Source organism: Piliocolobus tephrosceles, chromosome 13 (genome assembly GCF_002776525.5).
Source record: "Piliocolobus tephrosceles isolate RC106 chromosome 13, ASM277652v3, whole genome shotgun sequence".
Taxonomy (NCBI): domain Eukaryota; kingdom Metazoa; phylum Chordata; class Mammalia; order Primates; family Cercopithecidae; genus Piliocolobus; species Piliocolobus tephrosceles.
Genome location: NC_045446.1, coordinates 92,026,153 through 92,044,611, shown reverse-complemented (window position 1 = coordinate 92,044,611; position 18,459 = coordinate 92,026,153). Strand labels below are relative to the sequence as shown.

General features: G+C 37.5%; 1 protein-coding gene across 3 annotated transcripts in view; it reads right to left on the bottom strand.

The window, feature by feature from the left end:
* Nucleotides 1-18,459, bottom strand: part of YAP1 (Yes1 associated transcriptional regulator) — a 123,417-nt gene that overhangs the window by 67,812 nt on the left and 37,146 nt on the right. For all 3 annotated transcript variants that reach the window (XM_023208110.2, XM_023208108.2, XM_023208109.2), the window contains exon 3: nucleotides 354-469. In XM_023208110.2, the coding sequence (XP_023063878.1) occupies nucleotides 354-469 (116 nt within the window). The remainder of the gene's footprint in view (nucleotides 1-353; nucleotides 470-18,459) is intronic.

The following is an 18,459-nucleotide window of genomic DNA, read 5'->3' as shown; positions in this document are numbered from 1 at the left end:
GGAAGAGGGTAACTTCAACTCAACTCAAATACCTGAGACCTAAGAAAGTAGCAGAACAAAACCAAATAGGTCAAAATTAACAGAACTTAAAATCTGAGATACTCGCTTCAGAATCAGATCTTAAAGAACCATTGGCTTCAGTTATTGGTCCCCTTATGCATTAACGACTATACAAGGCAATAATATAGCTTATGTTATTTTTAAATAGACTATGTCTTCCGTATGAAACTGGAGAGACAATAAACATCACCCATGCCCCAGTTTCTGTAAACGAGTAATAACTGTTTTCCACATCAACTTTTACCAATGCATAAGCATTATTTCCTGTGCTGTAATTACAGTGTCTCACTCACCTGAGGCTGAGTTCATCATATTCTGCTGCACTGGTGGACTAGTGGGGGCTGTAACGTTCATCTGGGACAGCATGGCCTTCCTGGGGTCCTGCCATGTTGTTGTCTGATCGATGTGACTAAGACAAAACAAACCACTGCATTAGGAAACAAATACCAGGTTCCAAAAACAATTCTTATCTTGTGGGCTCATAATCAAAGGGTGCCAAGAGAGCTCTGTAAAAGCATTAAGTCACCGAATCTCACTGCTCCCACCAGCCTCCCTCTGCAACAGACATTTTTCACCCTTAAATCACTCAACTTTCACCTCTTAGATCTTATAAGTGCAACATCTGAAAAAGTTATGCCTGGAATTTTAAGTGAAAGGAAATCATCTTCAATTAGTAAGATAAATATTACCCACTTCTAATGAAAAGATACAATGCAGTTTGTTAACTAAAAGAGTAACCATATGACTAAAACCCAAGATTCGTAAGAAAGTCATACACTTTTCCCCTAGAGATAAGAATGCCAAATAACATAATTTTTAGGCCTAAAACCCCTTTTTAAGGTAAAACACCACAGAACCCCAAAACTCGTCTTCTTATATACTCCAAGGCCAAAGCAGAATTTAAAACTTCATCTGTAAGTTTTCATTTTCTCCTGTGGCTGCTGAATAACATGTTCTTACACAAAGCCCTATGATATCTGCTGAACATTTTCTAAATAATTGTTAAATTACTGAGAAATACATGTATACATATAGATTTCTTAATCTATAAAGTTGGGAATTAAAACAGCCAAAGACTATAAAATGTAAGACTGCAAGGTATCTAGCACATTATCTGATAAATAAACTTCCAGTAAGTACTAAGTTTTCTTGTAGCAAAGTTTCACTGTTTCAATGAAAGAAAAACTAGATACATTATACAAATAAAACTACCTGAAAAAGTATCCTGCATTAATAGCAGAAGTAATCAAAACTTTATATATAAACATCTCTTCAGTATCATTTATTACAGCAAACATTTGAAGCCAGTTAACATTTAATGATAGGAAATTGGTTAAATAAACATGGATATATATGACGGACTGTATGCAGCTGCTGAATATGTTTTAGAAGAATATGTAATATGGAAAAATATTAATAATACAGTTTTTAAAAATAGGTTATAAAACAGTATGTACTAGATAAGGCTAATTGTTTAAAGTGTGTGTGGGGTGTGTGTGTGTGTAGTGAAAGTATATAGAAAGAATTAACATCAAAATGTTTTAACAGTGTTTACTTCTGGATGGTCAAATCATTGTTTTGTTTTGTTTTTTGTAGCTTTTTAAGTTTCAAATCTGAGTTCTCTCTTCTTTAATCATCCTATTGATAACTATGTAAACGGCAAAGAAATGACGCTTTGTGCCATTAGCTTTCCAGAAATGGATCCAGACTGCTATCTCATCAATAATTCTATCTTACCACTAATACACTAAGAAAGAATCACAGGCTTTAGCTAGAATGGGACTTAAATAAATATTATTTATTGGAGATGGGAGAAGAATTCTTTCTTTGTGTGTTTTTTGAGATAGCCTCACTCCGTCACCCAGGCTGGAATGCAGTGGTGTGATCTCAGCCTTCCAAGTAGCTGGGATTATAGGTGTGTGCCACCACACTGGCTAACTTTTTTGTATTTTTAGTAGAGATGGAGTTTTACCATGTTGGCCAGGCTGGTCTTGAACTCCTTGACCTAAAGTGATCTGCCCACCTCGACCTCCCAAAGTGCTGGAATTACAGGTGTAAACCACTGTGCCTGGCCTGGGAGAAAAAAAGAACTATGTCTCTTTAAGGAATAAAGACGCTATTACCTAAATTTCCAACTATAAATACATGCACCCAGCCAGGCACGGTGGCTCACGCCTGTAATCCCAGCACTTCGGCAGGCCGAGGTGGATGAAACACGAGGTCAGGAGTTTGAGACCAGCCTGGCCAACGTGGTGAAACCCCATCTCCACTAAAAATACAAAAATTACCCAAGCATGGTGGTGCGTGCCTGTAATCCCAGCTTCTCAGGAGGCTGAAGCAGGAGAATTGCTTGATCACGGGAGGCAGAGGTTGCAGTGAGTCAAGATCACGCCACTGCACTCCAGCCTGGATGACAGAGAGACTCTGTCTCGGGGGAAAAAAAAAAAAAATGCACCCATTTAGATGCCAAAGAAAATGTCGAATAAAATTAACTTTAGAATATTTTGTTTTCATTTATTCTATAGATTAAACTATGATAAAGAAATAATGTTTTATCAATTTGCAACAGTATACAGTTGGCCCATGAACAATGCAAGAGTTGGGGCACCAACCCTCCCATGCAGTCGAAAATCCACATTAACTTTTGATTCCCAAAAACTTAATTACTGACAGCCTACTGTTGACAGTCCATTATGCTGTATTTATATATTATATTCTTACAATAAAGTAAATTAAAGAAAAGAAAATGTTATTAAGAAAACCACAAAAGGCCAGGCATGGTGGCTCACACCTGTAATTCCAGCACATTGGGAGGCTGAGGCAGGTGAATCGCTTGAGCTCAGGAGTTCAAGATCAGCCTGGACAACACAGCAAAACCCACTTCTACACAAAATATAAAAAATTAGCCAGGCATATGGTGCACACCTGTGGTCCCAGATACTTGGGAGGCTGAGGTGGGAAGACTGCTTGAGCCTAGAAGGTGGAGGTTACACAGTGGACTGAGATCATGCCACTCCAGCCTGGGCAACACAGTGAGACCCTGTCTCAGAACAGAACAGAACAGAACACCATGAAGAGAAAATGCATTTATAGTACTGTATTGTATCTGTCAATACCAATACCATTAAGTTTATATCCTTTGTTTACAAGATGAATCGTTTGTCTGAAATGGTGACAATCACAGCTACCTATCAAGGAATTCAACTTTTTCTTCTAATGCCATGACTCTTCTCTGCTTCACAGGGGTGTGTAAAAGTTTTGATAAATTTTAACTTCTATAATAAATTTATATATTTTTTATGGTAGGAAATGATAAAACAGACTACTGTCTATATATTTTACGCATTCATGAGACACCTAGATTTTCCTTAATTTTTTTGATTATTTCCAGGGTATGAAGCTCATCTGAATTTTTTCAAATTGTCACCAATCTACAAAAAAATTTCCAATATATTTATTGAAAAAAATCCACATATAAGTAGACCCATACAGGCCATATCAATATTGTTCAAGGGTCAACTGTACACACACACAAAATTCTTCTTTTTAACCACAAAGACTCTACAAAAACATCGCATATCACAAACGAACTATTTTTGCTAAGACCAAACAAATTGCTTGCCAGGTTCACTCGTTCCAGATACCCACAATGGTGCCTTCTCTTACCTCCCTGTCTTTGCTCAAATGTCATGTTCTTGGTAAGGCCTTTGCTGGCCATATCATCTAAAATTCACCATATCCAAACTCCTAACTCCCTCTGCTTGACTTTATTTTTGCTTGATAATATTTTACTTATTTTGTTTGCCTGTTTTCCCCAATGAGAACATAAACTCTAGAAAAATAGGAACTTTGTCCATTTTATCTAGTACTATATGGTCAATGACTCGAAAAGCGCTCAATAAATATTTATCAAATAAATTAATAAAAAGAAAGCTATTTTCTTTTGCCATCACAAACTTTCTCTAAACATCTTTGTAGCCCTACTGACTTTAGCAACACCTACCTTTTCCAAAAATGCAATCACAAATAAGGATTGCAGACCTACTAGGATTAGCAATACAGAAATTATTGGTGACACTGGACAACAGCCATTTCAGTGGGACAGTGAGAGTACAGTGAGTAGGAAGTAAAGAAGCAGACAAATTCAGTTGTGCACAGGAAATCAATAAAAAACTAACTAGATGGTTATGAGTTTTCGTTTTTTCAAGAGGAAGGGACACAAGTATTTAAATGTGAACACAAAGTAGCTGAAGATGTGCGAAGGGATTATTGATGGGGCACAGTCATCCTTCAGAGAGCGGGAAGGAACAGGATACAAAGCATTGCTTCCACTGTAACAGGAGGTAAGAAAGCAAGCAAATAACTTCATTGGCTGCTGAAAGTTAAGCAAGTTCTCGTGTTACTGGCAACTGCAATGCCAGTTACGTGGTATCATCAGGATTAAAAACACGTCTTTTAGCTTCTGGCTCAGGAGTTCTTGTCACTCCATCTCACTGCTCTCAAAGTAGAAAAGGGTTTTTCTAAAATGATAGTTTGCTGCTAGCCGAGTAGAATTTTTACAGAGAATAATCAGTCAGTAAAACCAGAATCCTTTTAAATGTTTTTTTTATTTCTTTTTCAAATCATCTATTAAGACAAATCCAGAACTAGCACATAAACTCTGCTGTCAGAACAGAAAGCTACATATACTATACATAACACACAATGTTCGTGATTTGCTAACTGATAGCACTGGTAAAGAGAGAAATTGGTTATGGCGGTATTATGCTTACTATTTCGACGTGGTTAAGTTGGTGGTTTGAAGCTTTAAAAAAATATGCTGGGCTGGGCGCGGTGACTTAGGCCTGTAATTCCAGCTCTTTGGGAGGCCAAGGTGGGCGGATCACCTCAAATCGGGAGTTCAAGACCAGCCTGACCAACATGGAGGAACCCTGTCTTTACTAAAAACATAGAATTAGCCAGGCATGGTGGCGCATGCCTATAATCCTAGCTACTTGGGAGGCTGAGGCAGGAGAATCGCTTAAACCCAGGAGGCAGAGGTTGCGGTGAGCCAAGATCAGGCCATTGCACTCCAGCCTGGGCAACAAGAGCAAAAGTCTGTCTCAAAAAAAAAAAATCCTTTATGTAAATCAAGTGTTGTCTTCTATACAAACTTAATATAGATTTTTGATTCTTTTGAAGTATCTGCCACATTTCTTGAGGCTACTCTTTCTCCAGAGGTAATGTTTTCCCCAACTGTCCACAAAGCACCTAATTTCTATCCAGCCTTTTAAAGACCTAGAAGCCTCCTCCTTTTAGAAGCCTCCTCTGTGGAAAAGTAAGGCAGACATATATTACAATCCCAGCTCTGCCAGTGACAATCTGGATTGTGTGGGCCATTTTTATCTATCTGCTCCACCTTCAATAAAGTGGGGTTGATTTATTTACTTACTTTCCAGAGTTGAGGTAATTAAATTCAGCAACATATATAAAAGCAACCGGGACTGTGACTTCTGGTACACAAAAAGCCCTCAAATATTTCATTCCCAATATTTAAAATAGAAAAACTTCATGGTGAATGGGCCAAGAATATGTTTCGTTAAAAATGAGATAAGAGTTCACTTAAGTGAAGATGACGGGCCTAGTTTAAGAGCTTTAGAAGGAGTTTGGTTTTCACCGATAAGTAATGAAGAGATGCAGTAGGTAGACACTACAGGTTTGAAGGCAAGGAATAGAAATGATAAAAATGTTTCTGGACCACTACTTCAACTTGCAGAGAGCTATCAGCTTAGAGAAAGAATGAACTTCTAGAAGCCTGGACATGTGAATGGAGACCCTCCTGCCACAGGCCGAGCACTGCGCCCTGGGTACCTGCTGGCTGGCTGGGCTCTGAGAACCTGTGTGGCACTGCGACCTGTCAATAAATACCTCACCAGCAAAAAAAAAAAAAAAAAAAAAAACAAACACAGAGAGAGAATGAACTAGAAAAGGAACTCAGCAAGTGTAGACATACTGGCTCCTAGGGGAAGAGAAGCAACATAATAATTTGGAAATAAAATAAAAATCTCATTCCTATAACCAAATGCCACAAAATATTAATTGCTAAAAAACCTTTCCATACAATCAATTTTTACTTAAGCCGTAGATAGTCAGATCTGTCAATATAAACCAAAGCAAAGAATAAACAATATTTCTTAAGTATTAGTCAAAGCTCATCCTAATAAATTCTAAGACACACTTCAAATTCTTGGTTGTGTGTTTTATTTTCAAATGCTGAATTTATAACCCTTATTTAAGGAACACTGAACAACATAATCAATATGGGTTTTACAGTAATGAAAACACTGATGACTTTCTTACATCTACAAAGTTTAGGATTATAATTTTATAATGCTAATTTGTGAAAGCACTAGCAGGTGGTTAGTACTCATGTAGGTTAGTAAAATAAATTACTAAAAATAATATACTAAGAAAGAGATTAACATTGATACTGTGATAAGGTTTGGAAACCTCAAAGAACGGATACTATCAATTCTTTCATATCCCTGCTACTCGAGTGTGGGCCTTGGGCCAGCAGCACTGACCACACCCAGGAGCTAGTTAAAACTGCAGAACCTCAGGCTCCACCCAACCCACTGATGAAGAATCTACAGCTTAATGAGATCCTCTGTGTGTTCGTTAACGTTTGAGAAGCACTGCCTTAGATACTACTTTGAGATTTGATCATCTACATTGTTTTAAGAATGACATATGAGTTAAGCATCCTCTGCAACTCTGTTTGTAAAACGATTCCATCTTCGTTAAAATCTAGAACTAGTATCAGTAGAATGAAGCTGTTTTTAAACTTAAACCTAACTATATTGTATCTTTTGTCCTCGTTTCATAACCCGTTTTTGAAAATACGTTTCTTCTAAACTAAAAAACTTGTAAAATCGATTTTTCACAAAATCCCAGCAGTGTAATCTCAGATCGTTTGTACCTGTGCACAGCTACCTAACAAACTGGTTCCTTCCAAATCTGCTAAGATTTCGTGATGTCAGATGGCACAAATTAGGCGTCAGGAATTTAACATAATCTACAAACGATAAATAGAAGCTTTTTATGGACACTACTAATATCATAATTAGAAACTTTTTTAAAAAATGCAGCTGTCAAGTGTTTAAGCCCTTAACACACCTTTAAGACCATCTTTGGTTGGGCGCGGTTGCTCACACCTGTAATCCCAGCACTTTGGGAGGCCAAGGCGGGTGGATCACAAGGTCAGGAGATCGAGACCATACTGGCTAACACGGTGAAACCCTGTCTCTACTAAAAATGCAAAAAATTAGCTGGGCGTGGCGGCGGGCGCCTGTAGTCCCAGCTACTTGGGAGGCTGAGGCAGGAGAATGGCATGAACCCGGGAGGCGGAGCTTGCAGTGGGCCGAGATCGTGCCACTGCACTCCAGCCTGGGCAACTGAAAAAGACTCCATCTAAAAAAAAAAAGTCTTCATTGTGTTGTAAGGGGAAAAGAGAACGTGCTTTTGATGATAGTGACCTGCTCAGACACTGAATTTTTTCTGATAAAGGTGAACAAAGATAACATCTGGGCAACCAAGTCACCCATTTCCCTGAAGAAAAGTGAGAAAATTTAACTTAAATATATTTAAGACCCCAAAGTCTAATATTCAATGAGAAATCAAGTGACCAACTAGTTTCTTTTTTTATTAAGAAAAATTGACTTTTAGGAAACAGTAAGATTAAAACTGGAAAACCAGGAATAACATAAAATGCTGTGAAGAATGTTTTAAGCTTCTAATATTGTCAGACCCTCAAAATACTACGATGGCTATAGTGGGAGTGGGCAGTCAGCCCAGATTTACTGCTCACTTATCAAGCCCGTGTTTGCTGTGCAAGTGTTAGGGAGTCACATGCTAGAGGCTGTTCCCAAACTAGCTAAACCTACACGCTTAATTGACTCTAGGAACAATGATACATTGTTCAATCTAATCCTTCCATGAGCCACAGTTCCTAAACCACAACTATATGCTTTTTATATTTGCATATGCCCACGGTGGACTATTTCTAGAACCTCAAAAATTCAGTGATTATGCATATACTATATTTCCTTGATATGCATGACAAGACTTATACATTTTGACTCTATGGTAATACGGTTTCTGCATTACAGGAAATCAGAATCTTAAATTGAAATTTAAATAATTAAGCTATCACTGCTGTTAATGAGTTAAAATTATGAACAAGTATGAGCAGAAATTCATAAAATCAAAGATGACCATTTATGGTAAGTCTACAAACTGTACCCCACACTATAATCTGACCCTATAGCTTTAGGTTTGATAAAATTAACATTTGCCCGCAAGTATGAAACCAATTTAAACACAACTTAACCATGCTGACAAATAAAAAAAGTGACATGCTGACATGTTTACATATAATACATCTCCCCTGAGAAATGATTACTCCCTAAGGAAGGGATGAGGATGGACCAGCCATGAGAATAATGCCAAAGCTCAAGTGAAGGCTTCCTGAAGCAAACACAGTTCTCTCAATCTTGATTCCAAATGGCGTTTATCTGAAGTTATGTTCAGCAAAATTGAACATCTTTTCCTAATGCCATAGTGACTGAGAATATTCCTCCCAAAAGTTCAACAATTGTATTTGTCCTGATTTCATGATATAGAAAATCATAGATGTCATTAGAATATGAACTGAAAACAAAGACTAGAATTCCAATTACAAGGTCCACCTAGCTCTTTTTGTAATAATCACCTTACCGGGAAAAGGGAAGAAAACAGAAATGGCAGAACTAAAAATTAAAGAAATTTAAAAACAGCCCTGAGAAATTTTAGTTACAGAAAGTCTACTGTGAATGTTTTTCAAAATGTGATTCCCAAACAACCTGCATCAAAATTAGCAGGGGAGACTTATTAGCACACCTGGGTATCTTTCCAAATAACAGTTATTTTAGGAAAATAATTGACCTAGCAGTTTTACATGTTCTTTCATAATCTCGGATCCTTACATACAATATGACACTTATTTACCCAAATGAGCCAAATTAGGAATTCAACTTCTTCAAAAGATGGCTAGTGGTTTTCTCATGTTCTACTGTTTTGTTTAAACTGACATTCCTGAGCAAATACTATTTTAAATGGAACTACTACATGTCAGATGTCAAAAAGAAGTGAACTTTCTTATACAGGTTAGAGACACTGGCAGTATTATCTTTTCATTTTATAACTGTCAGTCTAGGCACAGAATAAAAACAAAAAGTGTGAAGATGAAACAAATGTGATGGGTACCAACTCTGACCTCATTTGTCATGACATGACTTGGGAGTAATGCTCTCAACCAAGGACCAGTAAGGAAGACAGGTTTAGGCAGTCAAACGTTATAATCAGTGTTCTGTGGCCACATCAGACACCAGTGGCTTCCAAATAAGGATCTGTTCAATCGGCTGGCTCATACGACTACAGTGAGGGAATCTAGTTACAAATCTGGAACCACATTCATTGTATATTTATGGTTACATTCAAATTTTCAACTGTTAACAACGTAACAGGGCTTCAGCCACCCAAAATATTAATACAACACAAGTCTAACAGCCAGGGAAACATTTCCCAAAGGGTAAATCACCAGGAAGAGAGTCAGGAAAATCCACACTAAACACTTCTTAGCTAAGTGGGCAAATGGTCTTCATCAAAATAAAGTGTATATGGAACTTGTAACATAAACTGCTGACACAACCCACTCCTCCTCCAGCCATTTTGATGAAAATAATACAAACAGAAAAGAAACCTTCTGTATTCTTTACCACTTACCTTTAACAAGTTTGGTAACACTACAGAATGTCTTCAATCATCTAAAAAGATTCATATTGTTAGTAAAATAACTTGCGGAGGGACCCCAAAACATAAAACAATTTAACTTTTACATATTCTATACATAATGTATGTCAAATAATGACATGGTTTCTATACAAATAGATACTAAGCACAGTCTTAACTACTTAATAAATGATACAAAACATCTATTTTACTTTGATGTTTCATTATTTGTTAGATGTCATTTTAGGAAATGTTATTTAGATAACTTTGAAACTTGGCTAATGCTTTCAGGGCTTCCACCATCAGAAGAGAGGGCAGGACAGTGGTGGAAAGGCATTAGATTTATTTAAGTTGGGAGCTAGGTTACCCAATCTCAGTGAAGTAATTTGACTTTTCTGAACCTCTACTTAGCACCTGTGATATATAATAGGCCATCATTAAACAGGAACAAATACTTCACCTATTGATTGCCTACTGTGCTGTGCCAAACAAAGCATGTTATCCATATAACCATTTTTAAAGTAAATAAAATAATACCTGATGTCAACACTGTTCAGTCTTTTGGCGCATAAGTGTGCTGTGAGGGAATCATATTTAGCTACAAACCTGAAACCATATTCATTGCATATTTATGGCAACATTCAAGTTTTCAAATGTTAGTAACACACTGCGGGTTAAATTACCAATAAGTAACAAATTACTTTAAAGTAAGTAAAGGAATCCTTGGCTAAATAAAGGTTACTGGTGATAATAATAAATTAATGAATAAATTTTACATTTAGGACTATGACAGATATTAAGGCGGTTTACCAGATCTGTGGATTTCATATGTGGCAAAAGAGTGATGGGATTCTTTTAATCATGGCCAAAATTCTTGCAATAGTCACCCATCATTCTTCCATTAATATCTCTTTGTATGATTATAACATGCTGTGTTTTCTCTGTATATATGCATATACACACATACATATATACACACACATGCATGTATAATTCTTTTAAAAGAAAATAAATGCTAGACACTCATACAAATCAAGCTTATAGGACTGGCTTACTTAGAAGAGTCAGTAGTCTTTCAATACCAAATTATAAATACAGATTAAATGTCTCCTTGCTGTCTCCTCTGGATTTAACGTGTTTACAGAGAGACAGTAAGAGAACACAGCGTGGTATAATCGTACAAAGATACTTTGAATTCCCTAGGTCACCAGAATCAGAACATTTGTTCAGGCTGAAAACTAGGATTCAACTTGCTTTCTGTTAAGTTGCAGTGAAAAGTGATCCTGTCAGTGAAAATACAGCTTTCTTCTTTGAATCTCTCAAGTTAAATGACTATGAAATTCCATTATACTATGAAATATATTATCACCTTTTTGAGGGGAATTTTTATGGATATTGGTAGAAAATGTTACTAATAGTCACAGTCATGGTCATTAAAAAGAAATTATTAAAAAGGTTACACTGTAAATATTAAATAACATGATCACTTAGAGACTGCCTCAATCTATGAGACCCATGCTAGCAGGTTGGATCTTTAGTGTTACTTACATGAGGATTACACAGAGCGTGTGTTCACAGGTTTCTAGGTCTTACGGACTTTTTTTCTTTTTTTTTTAAGAGTTCCTCTGTATGGAGAGGAATATTCTTCTAGTCTCTCATTAAGATGTCAGATGTCAAATGCCTAGCAGCTCACTAAGAATAAACTCAAGCTCTGGGAATCTAAAAAGTTAGTAAAAAGGCTCTTTACTAAATTGGGAGAAAGATAATTGAGTACAGCAAATATATTAGGAGTTTCATTGAAATTCTTTTCAAAATTCTTCCAATAGCTAAAAAGATTAATAATTACTGAGAAAGGTTCCTGAAGCAGGAACTCAATTTGGTTATCCACAGAACTCACTTCAGTGAATTTCTAATTCACGTATAATAAATGCATAGAAAATAACTGATACTTTAATGCTGTATCAGAAAACACTCTTGGATTTTAAGGTGAGAAGACTGACATAGCTAAGAAATATAAAAGAAAGATGACTTCTCTACTATCTCTTTTAAAAAGAAGACAGAGTTCTATACACGTAAGAGCTTTCATAAAATGTTTTGTCCACTACAACTGTGGTGGGGAGGAGCAGTGGCAGAGTGGGCAGTGACTTTCACCATCTGTGGGTCACTCATATCTGTGATACTGTGGAAAATTGTGGTCACTATTGCTCAAGACTGACATGTAACTGCTACACAAAAGATGAACTATGAAAATGGCTTAAGGGATGGAACAAAGAGTAGGCCTAACTGGACTTGGAACACCTCAGTCTATAAAGATGAAGTCCACGTGCAGATGTGACTAAAATCTAAGAGAAAAGGAAAATTGGAAACTTCTCAAAATATAAAAAACACTTCACACCGGAAAGGAAACTTCAGCCACAGATCACTATGTCATGTCTCCATGCCCTTGTTCACACAGTACCTCCGCCTTCAATTCCTTTCCCATCCCCACTTCTCTCCTGTCAAGTCTTTGAGGCCAGCTCAAACGTCTGCTCTTAGGAAGGTTTCCCTGAGCTCTCTCAGCCTCCACACAGCAGCTAACAGATACGATGCTCCTCTCCTGTATTTCTGAGGAAAAACCCAGCATACATATATTTCCAAGAAAGGCTGTTAAGTTTCCCTTTAATTACCCAAAGACAGCCCAACTTACTTCTACTAATTGAAGCCAACACTCAAATATATTCAGATTACTCCATTATGTTCCAGGCATAATCTGAATCTTTTGAAACACTCAATAGTTTAACCTTTTGAATGGCTTCATTTGGTGATTAAGCAAACAAAAATAGAATTGCTGAAATCGAAGGGCAAACTTACACAGAAGAATACAATGTTGGAAGGAAACTTGGAGACCACCTGACCAACTGTTTCATTTTATACAAAAAGAAATGGACATTTAATTAAGGGCCCACAATGAGACTAAAACACGTATTTTCAGACTCACAGAGTAGCCTGGCTTTCCCTAGACAAAACCCAGACTTACCTCTCAAATCAATGAGGCTAATCTACAGAGGCCAGAGTGACAGGCACATGGCCACCGCCTTACCTGTCACCTCCCCAACAACTGCTAACATCGGGGTCACTGGTAGAAGCAGCATCTATGACTACTTTCAGGTCAACAACTGAGAGGCTGAAAAACAACTCACTACAAAAGCTGTTTCATCAGCATCTTACAGCTAGCTTTTCATTAGCCATGTGAGAAACGGTTACTGAAGACTATATATGAACCAGATTGAATACAATAATAGTTCACTTATCCAGGCCATCAATAAAGACAGTATAGGCCCAAAGTTCCTTCACAGGTAAGTGAAAGGACCTCTTCATTTGGACTCCCAGGTGCTTGGGATTTCCTATTAACTACTGTTTCTAATCTGTTGTCTTAAGTTATGGGGAAAACATCTGGCGGTTACACTGAAGCCTGTTTATTCCTGGACACACAGCTGTGCTCAATAAGGTTGTCTGGCCTCAGTTAAGTGAGCTGTGATACACAGCTTATGGGATGACTCCTCCTCTTACCTTTGTAGCCCAATCCTCCCTCACTCTGTACATAATTAAAGCTTACAATGGCCGCTCAACCATGCCTGAGGTGATGGCACTAATGCAGGCAGAACTAGAATTCAAGTCTCCTGTCAATCAGCTTCTCTCTCCACAATCCCAACCCTCTCCATACCACCAAAAAAAAAAAAAACCACACGAAACCTAAGCCAAACAATATTATCTGAGCTACGGTTTGTCTAAAACATTTACTGAACACCTACTGAGTGCCAAGTACTGCTGACATCAAAATGAATAACACATAGTCCCTGAACTGGAGGAGCTTATCTTCTAGTGGGAAAGATCCATAAAGATAAAACTTGAATACAAAATGATAGAGGTTAGAAAGGAATATAAAATGATCTATGAATGAATATAAAATGACAGAGGATAGAAAAAGGTTTAGGGTGTTTATGGAAAGGTTCTTGGTACAACCTAGCGATACAGAGGAGGACACACAAAGGTGATAGCCTCTGAAGGGAGTGCTGAATAATCTATAAAATTAGCCAGCTAGAGAGACTGGAGAAGCATTCTTGAAAGAGAGGCAAGGGGAAACCATGGGCTAAATTACAGCGATGTGATTTCTGTACCACTTAAATGAGAGAACCCAAGTACATTTCAACTAAACCCCTCTGGCTGAAAAAAGGCTTAACATGATTCTAGCAACCAACTATATCTCCAGACATAGCCAAATGTACCCAGGAAGAAAAGGGACAAAATCATCCCTTGTTGAGAAGTAGTACTGTTCTAGTCTTAAGAATAAAGACCATGTTCAGCTGGGCACTGAAGCCTGTATTCCCAGCACTTTGGGAGGCCAAGGCGGGTGAATCATGAGGTCAGGCATTCGAGACCAGCCTGGCCAACATGGTGAAACCCCGTCTCTACTAAAAATACAAAAATTAGTTCGGCATGGTGGTGCACACCTATAATCCTAGCTACCCAGGAAGACGAGGCAGGAGAATCACTTGAACCTAGGAGGCGGAGACTGCAGTGAGCCAAGAGCGTGCCAATGCACTCCAGTAAGAGTGAAAGAGCAAGACTCTGTCTCCAAAAAAAAAAAAATACTATTTGGATGTATGTGTTTTCATTGAAAAAAGATTTGCACGTGTAAAAAATTTGACAAGGTTCTATTAATATTTTTAATATGACTTAATTTTTTTTAATGTTTGAAGGTTTAAAGCATAAATTAAGCCAATACATGTATTTTTAAATTACTGCAAGCCATACACAATTCTATAGACATGTGGGGGCTAAAAACTGAGTAGTAGAAGACAGAATCCCTACACTTGAGGATGTCATTTAAAGGGAGAAAAAGATTTGGGTGAAACCATTAGACAATCAAATACATTATATAATGCAGGCTTAACTTGGTAACTAAACTATTTGAGAATAGATTTTATATCTCGACAATTTGCTGTTTAAGATAACTAAGCACTATGTCATCACTTTAAAATCTCCCAAGACACTGACTGGCAATACTTTACTTGACCAAAGATCAAAACATTCTGAAACTTCTTGGTTGGCAGACAAAAGACAAGAGACACTAAAACGATACCTCTAATTTCTGTGTAAAGTAGTAAGCAGGCTGGGTGCAGTGGCTCACGCCTGTAATCCCAGCACTTTGGGAGGCCAAGGCAGGAGGATCACCTGAGGTCAGGAGTTCAAGACCAGCCTGGCCAACATGGTGAAACCTCGTCTCTAGTAAAAATACAAAATCAGCCAGGCGTGGTGGCACATGCCTGTAATCCCAGCTACTAAGGAGGCTGAGGCAAGAGAATCGCTTGAACCCGGGAGACGGAGGTTGCAATGAGCTGAGATAGCCTCACTGCACTCCAGCCTGGGCCACAGAGCAAGACTCTGTCTCAAAACAAAAACAAAAACAAAAACAAAAACACACTACTCAAAATCTCTTTTTTAGCAAGTATCAGTAGAGGAGTGAAAAGATATGCTCCAGTAATCTGTATTTCTTCATATATGCAATTAGTTAATGAATGTTCCTGAGCAACAACTATGGGCAAAGTCATCATGCCAGGTGATGTGAGGTACAGAATAACGGAGATCCAGTCTCTAACTGGAGTCCAAAGTTGCAACAGAACAAGAAAGAGGAGTAAAATAAATTTAATCTTTTATGTAACTGAAAACAAAGGTATTCATCGTTCCTTTCCCAAATTCTTCCTAGTTTTCCATGATCACAAAAGCAATATTAAGTTATTTACATATCATTTCTGTTTTTACTTTCTATACTCAGCAATAACAAGTTTGGCCAATCATTCACATACACCTTACTTAAAGTGTACTCCCTGCCGCACAAGCCACATCTTCAACACAATTCATGTTAGTCTTTCCCCTCCCTTGACAATAAACCTGCCTTCCTCTTTCATCCATCTCCTGGCTTAACATTCATTTTGAACCCATTATCTCACCAGCTTCTTTTCTCTCTTGAAGGTGTCCTATCAATTTCTAATCCAGTATACATATCATATCCATTGTATTCCATCTCCCTGTACAAACCATGCCTCTTTCTTCTCTTATCCTACAGCTCCTTCAAAGTCTGGCTCTAAAATATGTCTGTTCAGGAAGTTGTAGGTTGACCCCAATGGCTGGGGATCTCCTATCTAAATGCGCTCAGGTTACATAGCATTAGTATACCTTCAATTTGTAGCTTTATAGGAACAAGATTTCCTCCAAATCCTCCAGTACTGCATTTTGCCCAGAAGGGTCACTTTAATAACCAAAAGGAACTCATATTTCAAACTGTAACTAACAAAAACTACATAGCAACACATGAAGAGGTAAAAGATATCAAAATACCACACAAAGTAGTAAAAATGTAGTATTTTAACAGGCTCTATCATATGCAGCTAGTGGAACAACAAATAGTTATAACTGTACTAGAGAACTGTTTGGCAATATTCAAAGATTATAGTTAAACAGTCTGAAAATATACAGCCAATATGTTATCAATGGGTTACGAGATCATTTATTTGTTCTTTTGGCTTTTATATATTTTCAAACATCTCCTCCTATATTAAATCTCTACATGTGCAATAAAAGGCATAATTTGTATATGTTCTTAAAAGTAGCTTGATATAATGACCAAGAACAGACAGAAGGTGAGGAAAGGCATTTCAGATACTGATGTCTTGTCCAGAGAACAGTAAGATAAATACTATCTTAAAAATATATTGAATAAATACCTTATAATGATTCTAGTGCTCTATGGCTACCCTCGAGTTCACACCAATACTGAGTATCATGAACTCTCATGGGATCCTTAAACCAGACACATTAATGCCATCCAAAAATCATCAGCGTGAAGAACACTTTAAGTACATGGGATTTACTGAACTGAGTGAACCATCAGTAAACCATGTAAGTCTTTGTTATAGCTCTTGTTTTTTCAGTTCTTGTCTATTACACAAGATTTCTCAGATAAACTTAATCCAAAGCTTCTCTTTTTTGCAGAAACATGAGTGTCATAAATGGACACTTATTTCAGCTCTCAAACCAATGATCTTCTTAGGCTCCCCCAAAGCCTTGAAACCATGTGTTTATAGACAAGTCAGATGTTTACTTGCAGCTTAGAGATCAAAGCTGCAATTTCAGGCCGGGCGCGGTGGCTCAAGTCTGTAATCCCAACACTTTGGGAGGCCGAGACGGGCGGATCACGAGGTCAGGAGATCGAGACCATCCTGGCTAACACGGTAAAACCCCGTCTCTACTAAAAAAAATACAAAAACTAGCCGGGTGAGGTGGCGGGTGCCTGTAGTCCCAGCTACTCGGGAGGCTGAGGCAGGAGAATGGCGTGAACCCGGGAGGCGGAGCCTGCAGTGAGCTGAGATCCGGCGACTGCACTCCAGCCTGGGCAACAGAGTGAGACTCCGTCTCAAAAAAAAAAAAAAAAGCTGCAATTTCTTATAAGTCAACTAAGAAACACCAAAGTTTCCCAATTTTAAGCATGCTCTATTAACTTCATATGTTATAAAACTGGCTAGAATTTTAAAACAGAGTAAAACCATTCAAAATTCTTAAGTGTCTAATACAGACTGTACTCTGTTAATTATTCTAAATAACCAAGGATAGTCATAAAGTTAACATGAATCTAGAAAATTCAAAGATGCTTTCAAAAATCCTTTGTAAAACTTTAACTTCCACAATACACTCCAATAATTTCTAAAATCTACATAGTAGACATTTTCTTCTCCTTTTACATGACTATCATTCTAATATCTCTAATATGCCAGTTTTTAAAGCCCATGGTATAGCTGGCAGAGAAATGGTGTGGTTAACATTAATATGTACACGGTTACGAAATGTTTAGTAAAAGCTGCTGAATATAATTAAAATACGTAAGCAAAGGACAACTAACGATCTAGTTTTAAGATAACTTAATGGTGGAATAAAAGAATGGTGGAGAAGAAAGACTTCCTAAAAACCCCAAAAATAAAAATAATGTCACAGAGGCTCTGCCTGTGTAGAAGCCATTCTCGGGGGGGAGATCCAATGCTGAAACTGATTCTGCCTGTACTTCTTGTTCAATAAGTTGGTCATATTATTTAATCTTTAAACTTCCTCTCCTCATCTGTAAATAGGGATAATGTGCACCTGCCTTAAGCATAAAAGGTGCTCAATGTTAGTTCATTTCCACCAGAGTCTGGATTTATTTCAGCAATTAAATTTAATAATTTCAAAAGGTAGAAAACACTAGAAAGATCATCTTACTAGCCCTCAAACTCCAGCACATACATGTAGAAATTTACTATAATATGTTTCTCTCTTCATAGTATCAGAATAGAGACTAGAATTTACATCTAAAGATGACTACTGGAGTGCTTTGGCATATTACACTATAAATCCTCATGAGGCTATAATGAGGATTACATTAAAAAAAATGCAGCTAAAGCACAAAGCACAGACCTGGTTAAACAAACATTCAAATACATTTTAGTATATAATAGTGGTTACATGGGCTTTGGTGCCAGATTAACAGAGCTAGAATCCTAAGTGTGCCACTTCTTAGTTCTA